This window comes from Pangasianodon hypophthalmus, chromosome 11 (genome assembly GCF_027358585.1).
Source record: "Pangasianodon hypophthalmus isolate fPanHyp1 chromosome 11, fPanHyp1.pri, whole genome shotgun sequence".
Lineage (NCBI taxonomy): Eukaryota > Metazoa > Chordata > Actinopteri > Siluriformes > Pangasiidae > Pangasianodon > Pangasianodon hypophthalmus.
In genome coordinates, this window is record NC_069720.1 from 9348312 (window position 1) to 9365473 (window position 17162).

Genomic DNA, 17162 nt, shown 5'->3' on the forward strand with positions numbered 1-17162 from the left:
CGGGTCCACTGTTCTCAGTAGCTGCTTCTATTGCTAGCTTAAACATGAATCACTTTTGTGACACCTGTTTGCAATATTATAAAAATCGATTTTCATTTGACACACCCTCGTAAAATCTCCTGGTGTTTTCTCATGGAGTTCACGATGCCATGTATCGTAACAAGGTTCTCAGGGCCTTTAGAGGGCAAAACATCTTAGATCCATGTTCAATAGTGGAGCGTAGCTTCTTTTTATGCCAAAACCCACCCTGAGTGTTTCTCAAAATGCTTTATTTTTGTTTCACCTGACCATACAACCTGGTTCTAGGCAAAGTTCCAGTATTATCTGGTGAACCTCAGGCACTTAAGTTTGTGGTTCGATAAAAGTAAAGACTTTCTTCTGGCATGCCTTCCAAATAGTTTGTTGGCAAGGAGGTGGTGACTTATTATAGATTTGGAGACTTGGTGACCCCAAAATGCTACCATCTTCTGCTAATCTCTAAACGTGATGCTTGGAGAAATGTTTGCCCTCTAAACATCCTCCGTATTTTGTATTGGGGCAAAATACACGTGTGTCCTTTTCCTCTTCCAGGCAGGTTCTGGTTGACATGGGCAAAACCACTGCTGCATTTATTAAGATCTAATGCAAGAGTTTTATCATAGAGGAGACAATTTATTAAAAAGACAGCAGCCTAAGAAACTGACAGAGTGACTCTGGTCTAAACTGATATTTTAGAAAGTGTTTTTCATCAGTTTCTGCCGCATGCTATTATGCATAAAATTTAAACAGACTACATTTTCAAAAAGGGGTTATGGAGCGAAAGCACATCCCAAGTTTATAGAAAATACAAAGTACTGGATGGAGTAAGGGAAAATTGTCTTCTTTACACAACTGATGTTTTTGGAGCAATATTACTCTGAAAAGCAGACACGCAAATGTGCTTCAACATAAATCAGCCCTAAGCAGGGAGGGAGTGATGTAGTGGTGGAGGCTTAGTGATATTTGGGACAAAGCCATTGGCTTGGTTTTTACAGCAGATCTGGTGACACCCCACTAATCATACACACAGCTCTTGTGCTGTTTTGTCAAGGCTGTCATTTGTTTGGCAAGTCACAGCCTATCTGTCACTAGAACACAATGTCTGATTAAAAAGAGACACAAAATGCAGTCATGTTTATGGCATTTGTGTAGTTCACTAAAAGTAGTCAGTTTAAACTAAGAATTACCTGATAATCCAAACAGGACTGTTTACTTTAAACACAAAGCAAGAATAATCTTCCTTTACCCCTTATGTTTTGTTAGGGCCAAAATGACTCAGTTCATATTTTTCCAATATGAAAATAATTTCCCTACTTTATGAGCTCGACTCACTTTCTCTAACAATCACAATATTTTTAAAAGTCATATTTAGAGTACACAATGATATTCTGAGTTATATTTCCCCTGCAGTATAGTAAGGTGTAATCTTTGTAAATGTGAACCATAAAGTTAATGTTACTATATTTCCCACATTCCTCCACTATCTCTTATTTCTATCCCACCTACACACACACACACACACACACACACACACACAAACACATGTTTGTCTTAATATCCTTGTGATGACCTTCTACTGACATAATTATTAATGCAGCTAATTAATGCTGTCTACACTTAAATCTAACCCTAACCATAACCACAGTAACCAAAAGGAAACCTGTGGGTTCTTTGCATTTTTTATAAATTAAAAATATATTTGTAAAAAAAAAAAAAGCAGTTTTCTTTGTGGGGATCAGAAAAAATGTCCCCACAATGTCAGAATTGCCAGATATTCCCATCCTTGTGGGGACATTTGTTTACCTCCAAGACATAAACATGCTGTACATGTAAGCACACACAGACACACACACACACACACCTCTGCAATGAGGAAAAAAGATATACTGCATATTTTAAAAGAAATGATACAACTATATTTGTACAGTGATACCATCAGCCAATGGGACATAGCGTTGCTACGCAATGAATATATGGTTAAGAAAAAAAAGGATCGACAGGGTATCAAAGAGACGCCAATAATTTGGAATAATTGCTAACTACCTGATAAAACATATGCCCAAATCCAGTTTACTCAACAAATGCAAAAGCAGCAATGCATCTAACCAGAGTATATAGTATACAAAGAAAAAGAACAGCTTTCATAAACATGTAAAGATGATTAGAGAACTCAAAATAAAGCAAAGTGATAATTACAGAGATCACCACAAGTGTTTCACTTTGTTTCGTCACTGCTTTCTATTATGATTGCTTGTTATTTTGCTTTAACTTATCTAGATTAAAAAGATAATCACAGTATGTTACATTAGCACAGCTTTTAAACTGTCTGATGTACTGAAAGGTTCTTATTCATCACACTTTTGTCCTGATCTCCTTTCTAATGAACAAAGTTAATGCACAGATTGAAACTCATGCTACAACAGCACTCTTACTTTGAATGCATAACATGGGTGTACTTACAGTATATTTTGGCTAAATATGAGGACATGACTAGTTATCTGTGTACCCCTGGACAAGAAATCAAATCTGTCGACCAGTCACAGTATTTATGATATGGCTACAGAATTTAAAGTAGTGTGTATCTGGGAAAAATGGCGAGGCACGGGGATTGAAGTGCCTCTATATTAACAACGTCTGTTAAAAGATGCACAAATCAATTTAAAAAGTTAGCAAATGAGATTCTTTTTGCAATGTGTGTTTCTCTACTCCCCTCTCTCTGTCTTTCTGCAGTCTATCAGTTCCAGTGAAATAGACATGTGTTCCCACTCCTCAAAGCTAAATTAGACAATCTGCAATATTGAATCACACCATAATGCACTGAAACGGCACTAAATCATAACATACTGAGCTACTCTCAGCTTTAAATGTACTTTTTATCCACAGGATTTTTGATTATATTGAGATTCAGACTGAGAGGTAGATTTTTACTCTTCATAACATATAAAATGTTGCATTCGTTAATTATTCCAACTTAACCAAAAGCAGTTTCATTGGATTTCATTTGACTGAAGTCATGGAAAAATCTGCAATTTCTTAACCCGCTTATCTTTAGCCCTTTGTAGCTTTCCTTGAATCATACTGAGTAAACTGTTTTGATTTTGGGATTGATATTTTTTTTCGAGAGGTTCCAACTCAAACGTCCTCATAGAGAACTTCATCAATAAGTATGTCGCTGTCGTCCACAGGAACCTGTTCACACAGCTGCTCTTTAAAGGCCAGTGCGATGGTGTAGGGTTTGCCTTTAGGATGCCTCATACAGCGCTGAAGGTACAAGTCATAGAAGCCTTTACCTCGCCCCAAACGATTGCCATTTTTATCAAAGCCAAGACCAGGCATCAGGATCAGGTCTAAGCCACCTGTATGAAGGTTGGAGAGAAGGGAAAAAGCTTTAGCATTCATTTTCTGTAACAGCAATGTATGTAGTATGTAGATTTATGTAGATTTATTATATTACTGGTAAGTAAATGACTTCATGTACAGTCTAGTTAATGAAACAAATATGCTACTATGAACACCTAAAAACCTGAACGATGAATATGAACTTTTTGTCAGATCATTTTCTTAATTTTGACCATATTGTCAAGAGAAACATTTGGAACTGTGTTGAGGAGGATGATGAGGCATAGAAGACACCACTTTAGAGAAGAAGAATTTTGCAATTTTTAAAGCCCTCTGCAGCCCCGGAAATGTATTGTGATGAGAATATTGGCATACCCCACCCCTTTCCTCCAAAAGATCCTACCCACTCTTATTAATAATACATTGACAAATGATAAACTAATGTCAGGAAACTACAGTGACATGTTTGTGGGAATAAAAGTGGGCATTTAAGTGGCCGTAAGTGATTTACATAAAATATGAGACTTAAAACTGACAAAATGGCTAAAAACACAAAAAACTGGACAATAATGTTATAAGGTCATTGATCAGTTTTCTAATATAAAATATGAATAAGACAATAAGTTACATATAATATAACAACTCTCCTGTAAAACCCGTCAACTGGCTTGATACTGTGAAAAAAAGTAAGAATAACCCTAGTGCCAAAAGTCGGTCATACATTATTTAAATTTCTATTCCACTTGAGAAATCTAATTTGATTTTAAATGGCACTTTTAATTTCACTGTTTGCTTTCAGTCTGATTTGATAACATTTCAGACAGATTCCCTCCCATGCAGCCAAGGAGTTCTGTTCTGTTCTGGGTCTGCCAATGTTTGCACATCATGAGCACGATATTAGGAGAAGTATACGAGTAAGCTGGTTGAAAGTCATAAGAAGTTATGATACTGTGGGCTTTATTGCATTTGGGCCTCTATAAGAAACCACATTATGTAATAACCTGCTCATAATATAATTATTATACTTTAGGCTGTTACACCAAATTATATCCTGCCAGTAATGCAAGTTATTACATTTTGGCCTTTTCTGACCACACCATTATGTAATAACCTGATTATCATGTGATATATTCTGTACCTCTGCCTGTACAGGAGCATGTTATCACACTGTTTTGGGGATCTATACCAAATCTGTTATGTAATAATCTGCCCATAATGGATTGAGTTGTTACATTTTGAGTCCAATTGCATTTCAAGCTGTACAGATCTTTGTTTAAAGATCAGTTGATTATTACTGTGTAATAGATGACTATAACGACTGTACAAAATATTCCTTACTGAGAAAATCTAAAAATCAGGGAGGCACCTAGTGAATTCTTCTGACGCTGGCATACAATAAGCATGCGAATATTTAAAGGACAGCTTTGCCTACCATTTGTGATTTGTGATTTTGTAATGTATGATATTGTGTTTTAGGTGTAAGCCTGATATTGACAACATTGTAAGCAATAGGTTCATACTGAGATATACAAATGGGTGACAAATTAAAGTAAAAAACAATGGCTCTGTTATGCTGTGGGAGCATACTGCAATGGTTTACTGCAATGGTTTGTATCTACTTGTCCTAAGAGAGGGAAGAGTTACTGCAAATCAATACAAAGTTCTTCTGATTGATCACCTTTATCCTACGATGAAACATTTCTATCCTGATGGTAGTGCTCTCTCAGATAATGTCCCCATCCACAAGGCGCAAGGGTTCACTTAATGGTTTGATGAGGATGAAAATTATATAAAATCACATGTTACAGCTTTCAGAGTCACCAGGTCTCAACCCAATCGAACACCTATGGAAGATTCTGGACATAAGCATTAAGACAGCTCTCTCCAGAACCATCATCAAACATCTGAGAGAATATACTTTGGAAGAATGGTGTTCATCCCTCCAGTACAGTTCCAGAAATTTCTTTTGATTTTTTTTTGTATATTCTCAAGCTGTTCTGGTGGCTCATGGTGGCCCAACACATTATTAACACACTTTATGTTGGGTTTCACTTAAACTTTGTAGATAAACACAAACATTTTGTCCTGCATTCCTATGTAGCAGCGTTTTTGGGGACACATTTTTCCAAAAAGGGGACATAAGGAAGATAGCACGAGGACAGACATCTTCTAAAGCTCCTTATTTTGGAATCATTTATATGAGCACTGCATTGTGTCCTTCTCAGAGAAGACGATCCCACAATTTTGTTCACCAGATAATCAATAAAGAAAAAAATGGCACGCCATGGTGAAGTGTGTAGTGTTTCTGTTTAAGCAATGTATTCTAAAATGATAATTCAAAAGTTAACATAATAAATGATAAAAGGTTAGGCAATTTAATATCTTTGACACTTTAATGACAATTTAATATCTGTGTTTTGTGAAATGCATATATTCTGTGCATACATATGAGAACATTTGACTAAATGCATTCATTTGTACTCACATGGCTGAAAGTCACTAACTGTCCCCATACCCTGACAATGAAAAATGCTAGGCAACATAATTCGCCTCGCAGTCAGACTAATTCATCGGTCACCATCAAACAGGAAGCTGACATATAAATATGAGTCAAGATTTCAAAGCAACACGACCTCATTAAATATTGATAAACACAAGAACATCAAAAAAGCAGTGCAATAATGATCAGCAGATGCCCTCACTGGCCCCTCAGTGTAATAATACGCTCCTCTGTGACATTCATTTATAATGTATACACAGTGAAGGCGGAAGCAATAAGTATACATTTTTCCCCAAACAACATGAATAAGTATATACAGTTAGGGGACTACAGAAAGTTCCTTGCTAAACACGGACTGAGCACAGAAATTACTTATAAGGCATGCTATCAAATATTCTGAGTTTAATATGTGCTATAGGGGAAATGGGAGAATGCAGAGATGGTAATAGTTCTGCATAGATCGGAACTAGGCAAAAAGGGATGTGCATCATCCATCCATTTTCTGTACCGCTTATCCTACACGGGGTGACGAGGAGCCTGGAGCCTATCCCAGGGGACACCCTGGATGGGGTGCCAATTCATCGCAGGGCGCAATCGCACACACACTCACATTCACACACTACGGACAATTTAGACATACCAATCAGCCTGCAATGCATATCTTTGGACTGAGGAGGAAACCAGAGTACCCCGAGGAAACCCCCAAAGAATGAAGAGAACATGCAAACTCCGTGTACACAGGGCAGAGGTGGGAATCAAACCCCCAACCCCAGTCCAAGGCAAAAATGCTAACCACTAAGCCACCAGGGATGTGCATTATTTACAGTGAAACCCTCTACACTAGTATTTGCCATTATGTTCATATTCTAAAGGAATAGTATATTCCCTAATGCACTTATTGAACTCATGCAACGTTCCCTCTTTAACCCAAATATAACCCTATATATAACCCCGATGGTTTTCTGTCTCGATCTTGACTTGGTCTTGCTTTCATTTGGACTCTACCTTGACTCGTCCTCGACTCCCTTACGACTTGGTCTTGACTCAATCTCGGCTAGTCCTGGTCTTGGACTTTACAATGATGGCCCTTGTAGTAGCTATGCGTTTCTAAGGCTAAGGCTAACTAGCTAAACACAAAAGAAATAATGCACTAATCAGTTTGAAAATTGGTTGTTTGATTCACATTACATGCTAGGCCTCATACTAGTTTGTTGCAAAGAAAATCACCTGTATTAGCTACACACTCAGTACATACTCATGTACACTCAGGAGGTAGTAGAGAACGTTGTTGACTATCTCTACTACTTCCTTCCATTGTTTCATTTAATGAGAGGTCGTATATGACAGGAAATGTGAAGCCATGTTTATAAGGGTTTTTTTTCCATTTTTGCACATCAAACAGTAAATGTGAACTAACTGCAGTGGGCAACTGAAGAAACTCAAACCACACACACCTTAGGATTGGTCCAAGGATACATTAAAGCCAACGATCTGGATTTGGCACTTTAACACATCATACCTTATTTGCAAACGAAAATCTCAATTCAAATGCCACTTCCTGTGCGGTTGTTTGCGTTGTCACTGAAATCGCAGCTCTGTGTTGCACATGTACACAGGTAATGAATATTCATCTGTGCCTCTGTGGCATACTAGTGTGACCATAGGGTAATTGATGACCCCTGACATGTAGGTGTTCATTTTGTTTTGCAGAGGCACTAACTAGCAATTGAAGTCTGTCTCTTAAAAAATATGTTAAAACTCAAACTGCATCTAGTTCTTAAATACTCTCATGTGGACGTGCTGTTTTGGTTAATAATGCAGAAGGACTTACTGTAACTGTTGTTACTGCAGTTTAGCATTAGCAAAGTTTCAAAGGTTACATTGCAGAATGTTGGATGTTCTAGAAATGATATGAACTCGCATCTGTGAATATGGTCTAGCTCTGCTATTTTCTCATTCTCAATCCTATCTTCCTTTATCTTAGCAAATGCGTCTCCCTAGGGCTATTTAGTCTCACAAAATATCTGTGCAGATTTTCTTTAAGTCTGCCTCAATCAAAAATCTGATCCATCCTCCCTGAACATCATCTCTATGCAGGCGGTTTTCCTGCTTTCTTTTGTAAGGTGATGAAGAAGAACGGACGGCAGCCAGAAACCACTTTGAGAGGCTCACAGCGGGTTCCAGGATCAGTGTGTAAAATCGCAGACACAGTAGGACAGGTGAGTGCTTTCGCTGCTAACTGAATCTCTATGGTAAGGCCTTTGCTGTACTGCGCAGTGTGAGAAAGGAAGCACTGGTGTCGTGGCGTGCTGCTCTTCATGGGTATTAAATCTGAAATCTGATGCATCTTGGATATTCTACAGCATTTTATAATATGGTTAAGAACTGAAAAATAAATGCCAAGTTCTACAGCCTGGGGATGAAACAGATATCATAATCATCAATTCCTGGTTGGCTGCATTCACTTTTTAGAAACGGCTCACCAGCCCTGTGTGTGTGTGTGAGAGAGAGAGACTTACTGCTTCCGCTGTATAGGGGTGTTACCCACGAGTGCATACAAAACTCATATACTGTACCCTGAGCTCAGGACTGAACCAGGAACCCTGGAGCTGTAAAGCTATCCCGCAGTGTCACTGTGCCTCTTCTGTTTATGCTATTTTTAAATAAGGCTCTGAATTTTCACCTCTTCTGGTGATTTCACCTCTTCCGGTCCCATGGCACAGCATCTCCCATAAGTGTTGCCACAAGAGACAAAGTATGCCGCATTTCTCCACAAACTGTCAGACTATTGAACTATTCATCAAATTATTGGTATATTATTGCATATAATGCTTTGGGTAAAAATAAATACTTTTTATGGATGTTGACTAGTCATGTCTCTGCTCATCACTTCATCAGTTTTCTTCACAAAGATTATATAAAGTCCTTGAATTGCTCCTGCCACTGGACAACTCTTTGACTTTTAATACTAGATATATGAAAGATAGATTTAAATTAGCCAGTGATTTATTACAATGCAAATTTAAACTACAGGGTGTCCCAAAAGTCTCTATACATAGGGGAATTAGCAAAATGTCTTCCAAAATTTTTCCTACTTACTTTATATAATTTTTTTCAGATAGCCTTTAAGAATGCCTTTGACAAAAGCAGGACATATTGAAATAATTCACATGACTGGATCAGGAAGCTGTTGCAATGGACTTTACCAGGAAACATGGCAAGCACGTCAAACATGACACTATTGCCAAACTTATTAACAAATGCAAAAGGCTGGAAGTGTTGCGGACCAACCAAGAAGTGGACGTCTACAAACAGCCACTGACGAAAACACAACCGACATGTTGCTATCATACATAGTCCCCAATGTATGGAGACTTTTGGGACAACCTGTATTTGTGCAAACAACTTGCTCAAAAACATTTCTCTGAGGAGTGGAAGGTCACACCACCACTGGGACTGACAAGCACAGAGTTACATTTACATTTATGGCATTTGGCAGATGCCCTTATCCAGAGCGACTTACAATAGTGCTTTGAAGTCTATCAAAAATACATTCTGATATTGGCTCACTAGGTCACAAACTAGGAATATCATCAGTCCAAAACTCTGTTGGGGTTACACATATACACAGCTAGATACACCTTCAAACAACACATAGAACTTAAAAACAACCTGCCAGTTTTAAAATAACAGGCAGGTTGTTTTTAGGTTGTTAGGTTTAGGTTGAGCCCAGGGGCCTATATAGACCTTAATCCGCCCGTGCTGACAGGCATATAGGCTGTGCCTCCTGTGGTTCGACTGACAGGCACATAGGCCAGGCCTCATTTGCTTGGACTGAAGCACATAGGCCACACCTCCTTTGGCTCAACAGACAAGCACATAGGCCAGTCTTCCAATGGTTGGACTAATGAGCACATTGGATGCCTCCTTTGGTTGGACTGATAGGCACATAGGCCATGCCTCCATTGACTGGAGTGACAGGCACACAGGCCACACCTCCTTTGGTGGACTAATAGACACATAGGCCATGTGTCCATCGATTAGACTGACAAGCACATAGATCACACCTCCTTTGGTTGGACTGATAAGCATATAGGTCACACCTCCTTTGGTTGGACTGAAAGGCACATAGGCCACACCTCCTTTAGTTGGACTGAAAGGTGCATAGGCTACACCTCCTTTGGTTGGACTGACAGGCACATAGGTCACACCTCCTTTGGTTGGATTGATAAGCATATAGGCCACACCTCCTTTAGTTGGACTGAAAGGTGCATAGACTACACCTCCTTTGGTTGGACTGACGGGCGCATAGGCCATGCCTCCTTTGGTTGGACTAATAGACACATAGGCCATGCCTCCTTTGGTTGGACTAATAGACACATAGGTCACACCTCCTTTGGTTGGACTGATATGCACATAGGGCATGTCTCCTTTGGTTGCATAATTAAGCATAAAGGTTACACCACCTTTGGGTGGATTGTTAGGCACATAGGCCATGCCTCCTTTGATTGAACTGACAGGCACAGAATATGTGCTGTAGATAGGAAATGTTTTATGCAGGCACTTGAAAATATGTTTTGTTGAAACTCTTCCACATGCAGGGCAGATGTTGGTATGTGATGAGTCATATCAGCACCCTGCTGAGAGTCCTGTCTTGTGATTTGTTTTACTATAGAACAGAGTCTTGTCATTGGGTTACAGCACTGAAAAGGTAATTAGAGTTCTTTTTTCCCCCTCAGAGTGTTTGGTGTTTGTGTGTAACAGCTTTCCTCATTTACAGCTTGCTACATAGCTAACTACACAGGCCTATTTAGTGAAATGACAAAGTGAGCTTTTATGTACTGTTCCTTGGATCAGTTCTATACACAAATATGAAAAAGGTCTTTGGGAAAATGTAACTTTAGCACCATATTAACAAATAGGACCAAAATACCACTGGAATCAGCCAGCATGCTCATGTGCCACTATTAAATCAATATCGGGTATTGGCCAAGTTCAGCTACTGAAAATAAGATAGTGGGATTTCTGCATTGGTGCATCCCTACGATACACTCTCAGAATATGTGATTACATTTGAACACATAAAAACAAGCAAATACACTTTCACATTCCTACACAAACACTTGGGCAAACACCTGCATGCACACCCACACAAACACACCTAAGCTTTTTTTTATTTCATTATCTACCACTCTTTAACAGTGGGAGTACTTAAAAGCAAACAGTTTCAGTGGCATTGAAGCAGACAAACATGTCAAGCTCAGTGTGAATGTCACACTCAATGTGTTCAATGTGAACACCACAGATGCACTCTCTAACAAATTCCTTCACGGTTACACTTGCTTTCCTTACATCCTGTGGAGGCTGGTAGAGTAAAACTAGCTCACGGGTCACTGTGGTGGTCCATTTATTCTTCAGTGTCTCTTTCTCACAGTCCCTATCTTTCCTCTGCCATGAGACATACTGTTAGCATAAAGACTGGCAAAATCCTTGCATGACAGGACTACAGAGATTCAATATAATGTTTATTGAGGAAAAACGATCTGGGTGTCTGGGTATCACACAGTAGCTCTTTTCAAATCTAGTATACTAATGTTTAAGACTGAGCTATCAGTAGCAGCGAAGACCACACGCCCCTCAAAGCTAATTTTTAAAAAACTATTTGGCAAAACAGTGGTAGGGCAAGGATAATGGATAATGGGATATGGCTACCACAGTGTGAGGGCTTGCCTGATATAAGAGGGTGATTTCAGCAGGCAAGAAAAAGATGTAATACCAAAGTTACACCATACAAATCTGATTTCTGACATGTGCTAGTGAAATCTGTGTATTAGATGACATAGTCTCTAGTGAAAGGGGCTGATAAGGTGATGTTGAGGAGATGGGGAGTGAACTTGGCCTTTGGAGGAAGAAGACTTTTCTTTTTTTTTTTTTAGTGCTTTTGTAATGGCGTCATTCCAAGGAGGTTCAAGAGCCTTAAGAATGAGAGATGATAGTGCCTTAAGAACTGGTGAGCAAGACAGAGGTGACAGAGGCAAAGCAAAGCAAAAACTCCCTTGGAAGAGAGGGAGGAAACCTTGGAGGAGGACCAAAACTCAGCAGGGGGGCAGATCATCTTCCTTTTGCTAATTAAATAGGAATGAGTGGTTAGCAAGGATAGAAAATCTAGCTGTAGCTGACTCCTTTAAGTGTGGGTATAAAAGGAAGGTTTACCATGGTAGGTGATCAACTGATGAAAATCAAGTGGGAGCTTGCTATTCTTGGAGGGTTTTGAGATAGTAGAACTAGTCCCTGCATTGGATCATGAGTCTGTAAATTAGAGATTATGTAGAAGGATCAGGGTATAAACATCAGGAATACTGTATGCTGGACGTATATAGTGAGATCTTTAAGAGCGAGATGTTGTGATGTTCATGGTGCAGGAGGTAGAGAGCCAGTGCTGCAAGTTATGAGTGGTTCAGATGTACAGGGGAAAGGTTGGGCTGAATTGAGGAGGGAGTTTGGATAAGTAGGGGAAAGGTTGGGACGAGTGAAATAGGAAGGGATGTGTGAAGGAGGGAGAAGGCAGGTGTGAGAAAGGAAAAGGTTCCATAGGCTCTATTCTTACATTGTTATGCCCACACTTGTAATTTTAGCATGTCTCAACCTGCAGGAAAAATAAGAAAATGCAAAAAAAAAAAAAAAAAAAAAAAACACACAAATAGCACCTATCAGGTGGAGCTTCATTTCAAGACTGGTGTGCACTGTATTTGAGAAAGGTGCTTTAAACATGTGTTTAATCACATTGTTGAGCAAGACAGCACATCTGCGGTCCTTCAAAGAAAGGGCGAGAAAGTGCATCCGCGATCCTTCAGAGAGAGAACACATCTGCGGTCCTTCAGAGAGAGAATGAGAGGACATCTGAAATCCTTCAAAGATAGGCAGGGCTGCAAGCACTGAGAGACAGGAAGGGCTGCTAGCACCAAGACGGGAGGGGCAGCGAGAACCAAAAGAAGGGACGGCTGCTAGCATCTAGACTCGAGATTCAAGAGACTGGACAGTCTGTGACCATTTAACAGAGGGAATAAAGTCACTGAGATTCCTGTTTTGTCATTTTGACTTATACACATACCGCAAATGACTTTCAACTGCATTTTAAATGTATGCAAATTATTATTACTATAAATGTATGAAAGATATTATTAATATTATTATTATTATTATTATTATTATTACTTCTCATCCATGCAACATTTTAAAAGGTGTTACATTATCAGGTCTGCACCACACCATTTTCTGAATTTTTTCTTGAATGGAAAGTAACAAGACAGCACCATCTGGTGGTCTAGGCCACTACATGGGAACATGGGAAAAGAAGTTCACTCATTCATTTCTGAAGAAAAAAAACTAAGCTAAACTGATGTTGATGTTCGTCGAATAGTCGTTTTGCATTTTCCTCCTACTATAACATATAATGCACACATCCTTTCATAGTCAAATGAAAGTACATAATAAAATTCCTTCAGTTTCACAAAAGACCCCTTTCCTTCTCTCGAGAGTAAACTTGATTTAACTACTTCTAGCCTACGTCTTCCACTGTAACTATAATTAAGTAATAACAATTTGCCAGAAAATGAAATGGGCTTCACAAAACAAAACAAATGTTCTCACCCTGTGTGATGCACTTTATGGGAAACTACCTGTAGTGAGAGCTTCCTGTCTCTGCGTGTCATTGTCAGCGGGCTGCCGGATGTTCCAGCTGGTGACGGGCAGCGAGTTCATGTCCTCCACGCTGTTCAGCTGTAGCATGTCCATGTGGTTGCTGTCGCTCTGATACCTGGGGATGAAACAGATCTTGCCGCTGCTGAATATGTGCTGAAGGATGGCTTCAGTGCGAACTTCATCGTGCATGCTCAGAAACACTGCGACACGACGGCTGCTTCTGTAGTTTGGATGTTGGAACAGCTGCAGAACCACAGAAACAGGTGTGATAGTTTTACAACACAGTGCTGAATCATCATTTTATTCTTCTTAATTAGTACCTCATTTTATCTCTCTTATACTCAGCAAATTTGTGACTATAAGAGACACAAATTTGGCTTTCAGAGCATACATGGCCTTTGTGTCTGTCAGTCTTAGAGAAGGAGGTGTGGCCTCTTCACCTTTCAGTGCTAGTAAAGAAGATGTGGCTTCTGTGTCTGTCAGTCCTAGAAAAGGACATGACGCTTCTGCACCTGTCAGTCCCAGTGAAGGAGATATGCGTCTCCTCTGTGCCAGTCAATCCTGCTGAAGGAGTGGTGGCACTCCTACTTCTTTCCACATAGAAAAAAAGCTGATGGTGCAACAATAAGTACTTCTGTAAGGATTCATGGGACCTGAAAAACTAGAGACAAATGCTAGTCTGGATTTGTCTACTTTTGCCCAGACAATAAACGCCAGTGCAATTCAGTGAAGTGTTATCCAAAAGATATTGGCTGAAGACAGAGATATAATTTACTTTTTTAAAGTGCAGGCCATTAAATGTTTATATAATAGCTTGCAGCAAAGACTGGTCCAAGCACTTCCTAAAAAGTCACTTAAACCCTGTTCACTGTGCTGGTGATATCTGCAATAAATTGTCTTCTGTATGATAAAACTCTTATACACGACATGGCCAAAAGTTTGTGGACACCTAACCATCACTCCCATATGTGGTTCTTCTCCAAATTGTTGCCACAAAGTTGGAAGCACACAATTACACAGAATGTCTCTGTATGCTGTAGCATTACAAATTTACCTTTACTGGAACTAAGAGGCCCAAACATGTTCCAGATTGACGATGCCCCTGTGCACAAACTGAGGTCCATGAAGACACGGCTTGCCAAGGTTGGTGTGAAGGAAATCGATTGGCCTGCACAGAGCCCTGACCTCAACCCCACTGAACACCTTTAGGATTAATTGGAATGCTGACTGCGCCCCAGGCCTTCTCACCCGACATCAGTACCTGATCTCACTAATGCTCTTGTGGCTGAATGAACACAAATCCCCACAGCCACGCTCCAAAATCTAGTGGAAAGCCTTCCCCAAAGAGTGGAGGTTATTACAGCAGCAAAAGGGAACTAAATCTGGAATGGGATTTTCAAAAAGCAAATATGAATGTGATGATCAGGTGTCTGCAAACGTTTGGCCATATAGTGTATCAAGTCACCTAAAAATGAACAGAGAATGAGTGAGTTTTATCAGGTTTCTTGTCCTGTGTTTCATGTTACCATCACACACACCACAATATGATCACTTTATTGTATCATGGGATTATTTTCAGAAAAGTACCATCATGAGATCACAAATTTACATATAATATTTGAGGCCTTATACTTTTTCTTCTAACAGGCTCTCAGTGGAGACACAACGTCAACTATAAATGAAAAGCCTTCCAAAACAGCAAACATTTTGTGAATGTTGGAGAGGTTAAAAAGCCAGTGTGGCTTTAAATGCTAGTTAAAATGGAAGCCTTTTTTCTGTGAGATATGCTTTAAACAGATAAGCAGAAACACTTCAGAAATGCTTTCTTTGCAAATCGGCCTGGGCTCTAATTGATTACACAAGTTTTTTTTTTCCCCCATCACCATTACTGTCCCTTTCCAAAACAAAGTCGAAGAAGATCTTTAGACCATTGCCAAATGACTAAGAATGCAGGACTACGTGAACTGGAAGAAGGAGCTCATTCAATCACTAAAGGAGGCCAAACACTGAAGCTGTAATGTCTCACCTTACAAGCAAACTTAAAACTCAGAGAAGGACCTGTCAAAGAAGCCGAAGTTGAAGGCCTGAGTTGGCGTGCAGGCGTGTAGAGTTGCAGTTGTAAAGTTTGGAATGAAATGCATCATGTTGAATCGTTAGCTGTTATATACTGATCCTTCATACTGATCCTTCAAACGACACACACATTGTGACTGACTCCCCGTTCATGTCTTTTAATGGCTTACTCATTTATTTATCTTAAAAAGTAAAAAGTGTGCCTAAAAATTGTGCCAAATCAAATATACGCAGCCCAATGATCCACTGTGGCAAGCGCTAACAGGAGCGGCCGAAAGAGGAACAACATATATTGGGGTGAGGAAAAGCTTGGGCAGGAAGCATTCTAAAAATGCACTTGCTCTGTTATTGGCAAGAAAACACTTACAGCACAAACACAGAACTGACTCAATGAGAAGAACTAATGGCTTGACAAAACATAGCCAATCCACCTACTTGCATGTTTTTGGGAGCTGGGAAGAAACTGGAGAACCCGAAGAAACCCATATAGGAGAACATGCAAAACTCCACACACACACACACACACACACACACATATACATACATGCACATAGCGTAACCCGAGCTTAGGGTCCAACCTGGAGCTGTGAGGCAACAGCGTTACCAAGGAGCAGAGTTGTTTTGAAGGAAATTGCAAAGATCTGATGCAGTTCAAAGTTTTATACATTTGATGGATCACTGGTCTATAATTATCAACATCTCCACAGGGGGCAGTGGTAGCTCAGTGGCTAAAACATTGGACTTCTGATCAGAAGGTTATGAGTTCAAAGCCCAGCACCACCAAGCTGCCACTGCCGGGGTCCAAAGCAAGGCCCTTAAACCTTAGGGGTGTGTGTGTAAATTACCTTTTTTTAAAAAGAAAAAACAATAATAATAAATGAGATACATGTAAGTCACTCTAAGAGTACTACTTTATCCATTTATGCCATTAATGTAATAAATGGATATAATATGTAGGCTATTCCAAGTATAGTTACAGCACACACACACACACACAGTGAGTGTGTGTGATATTGTACATGCACATTGCCCTTATTTACAGTGCACAAGTGCAGATATGCTTCAAGGCAGTGTGCAGTACCCAGCAGTGTAAACACCCTGAACCCCAAACTAATCCACAGCTGCATTACCTTCTGTGAAACGACGTGTGACTGGCGAAGTTTCTCCTCGTCACTCAGAGCAGCCAGTCGCTTCTTTATCTCTTTCCTGAGCGCCTGTTTGGCTGCTCGCATGGCTGCCATAGTGCTGAAGTGCCTCATGCAAACTCAAACCCGGAGATCTGAGTACACTGTTACTGCTTCACCAACAGAGCAGAAGGAGTGTCAAGGTTTAATATGTGAAGTCGTTAATCATTAACTGATGTGCACTTTCTCACTGACTACACACATGCAGTCTCATACGTCAAACTGCACGCGCTCAGACTAATGCTGCCTTCACGCGCTGTCGGAATTCTCCCACTTCCTACTACTGAGGCGGGAATTACGAGTATGTCGTGTTCACGTGCTCTTTTGAACATATAACAGATGCATGA

The 17162-nt window shown here is 39.8% G+C and overlaps 1 protein-coding gene across 1 annotated transcript; it reads right to left on the minus strand.

Annotated features, from left to right (window-relative positions):
* Window positions 1-1911: 1911 nt before the first annotated feature.
* mthfs (5,10-methenyltetrahydrofolate synthetase (5-formyltetrahydrofolate cyclo-ligase)) lies at window positions 1912-17107 on the minus strand. The gene is made up of 3 exons (XM_026930805.3): window positions 16762-17107; window positions 13537-13801; window positions 1912-3374 (listed from the first exon to the last, which is right to left on the minus strand). Exons 1-3 carry the CDS (start codon window positions 16888-16890, stop codon window positions 3151-3153), a joined length of 618 nt encoding a protein of 205 aa, XP_026786606.1. The 5' UTR covers window positions 16891-17107; the 3' UTR covers window positions 1912-3150.
* Between the last annotated feature and the right edge of the window lie 55 nt (window positions 17108-17162).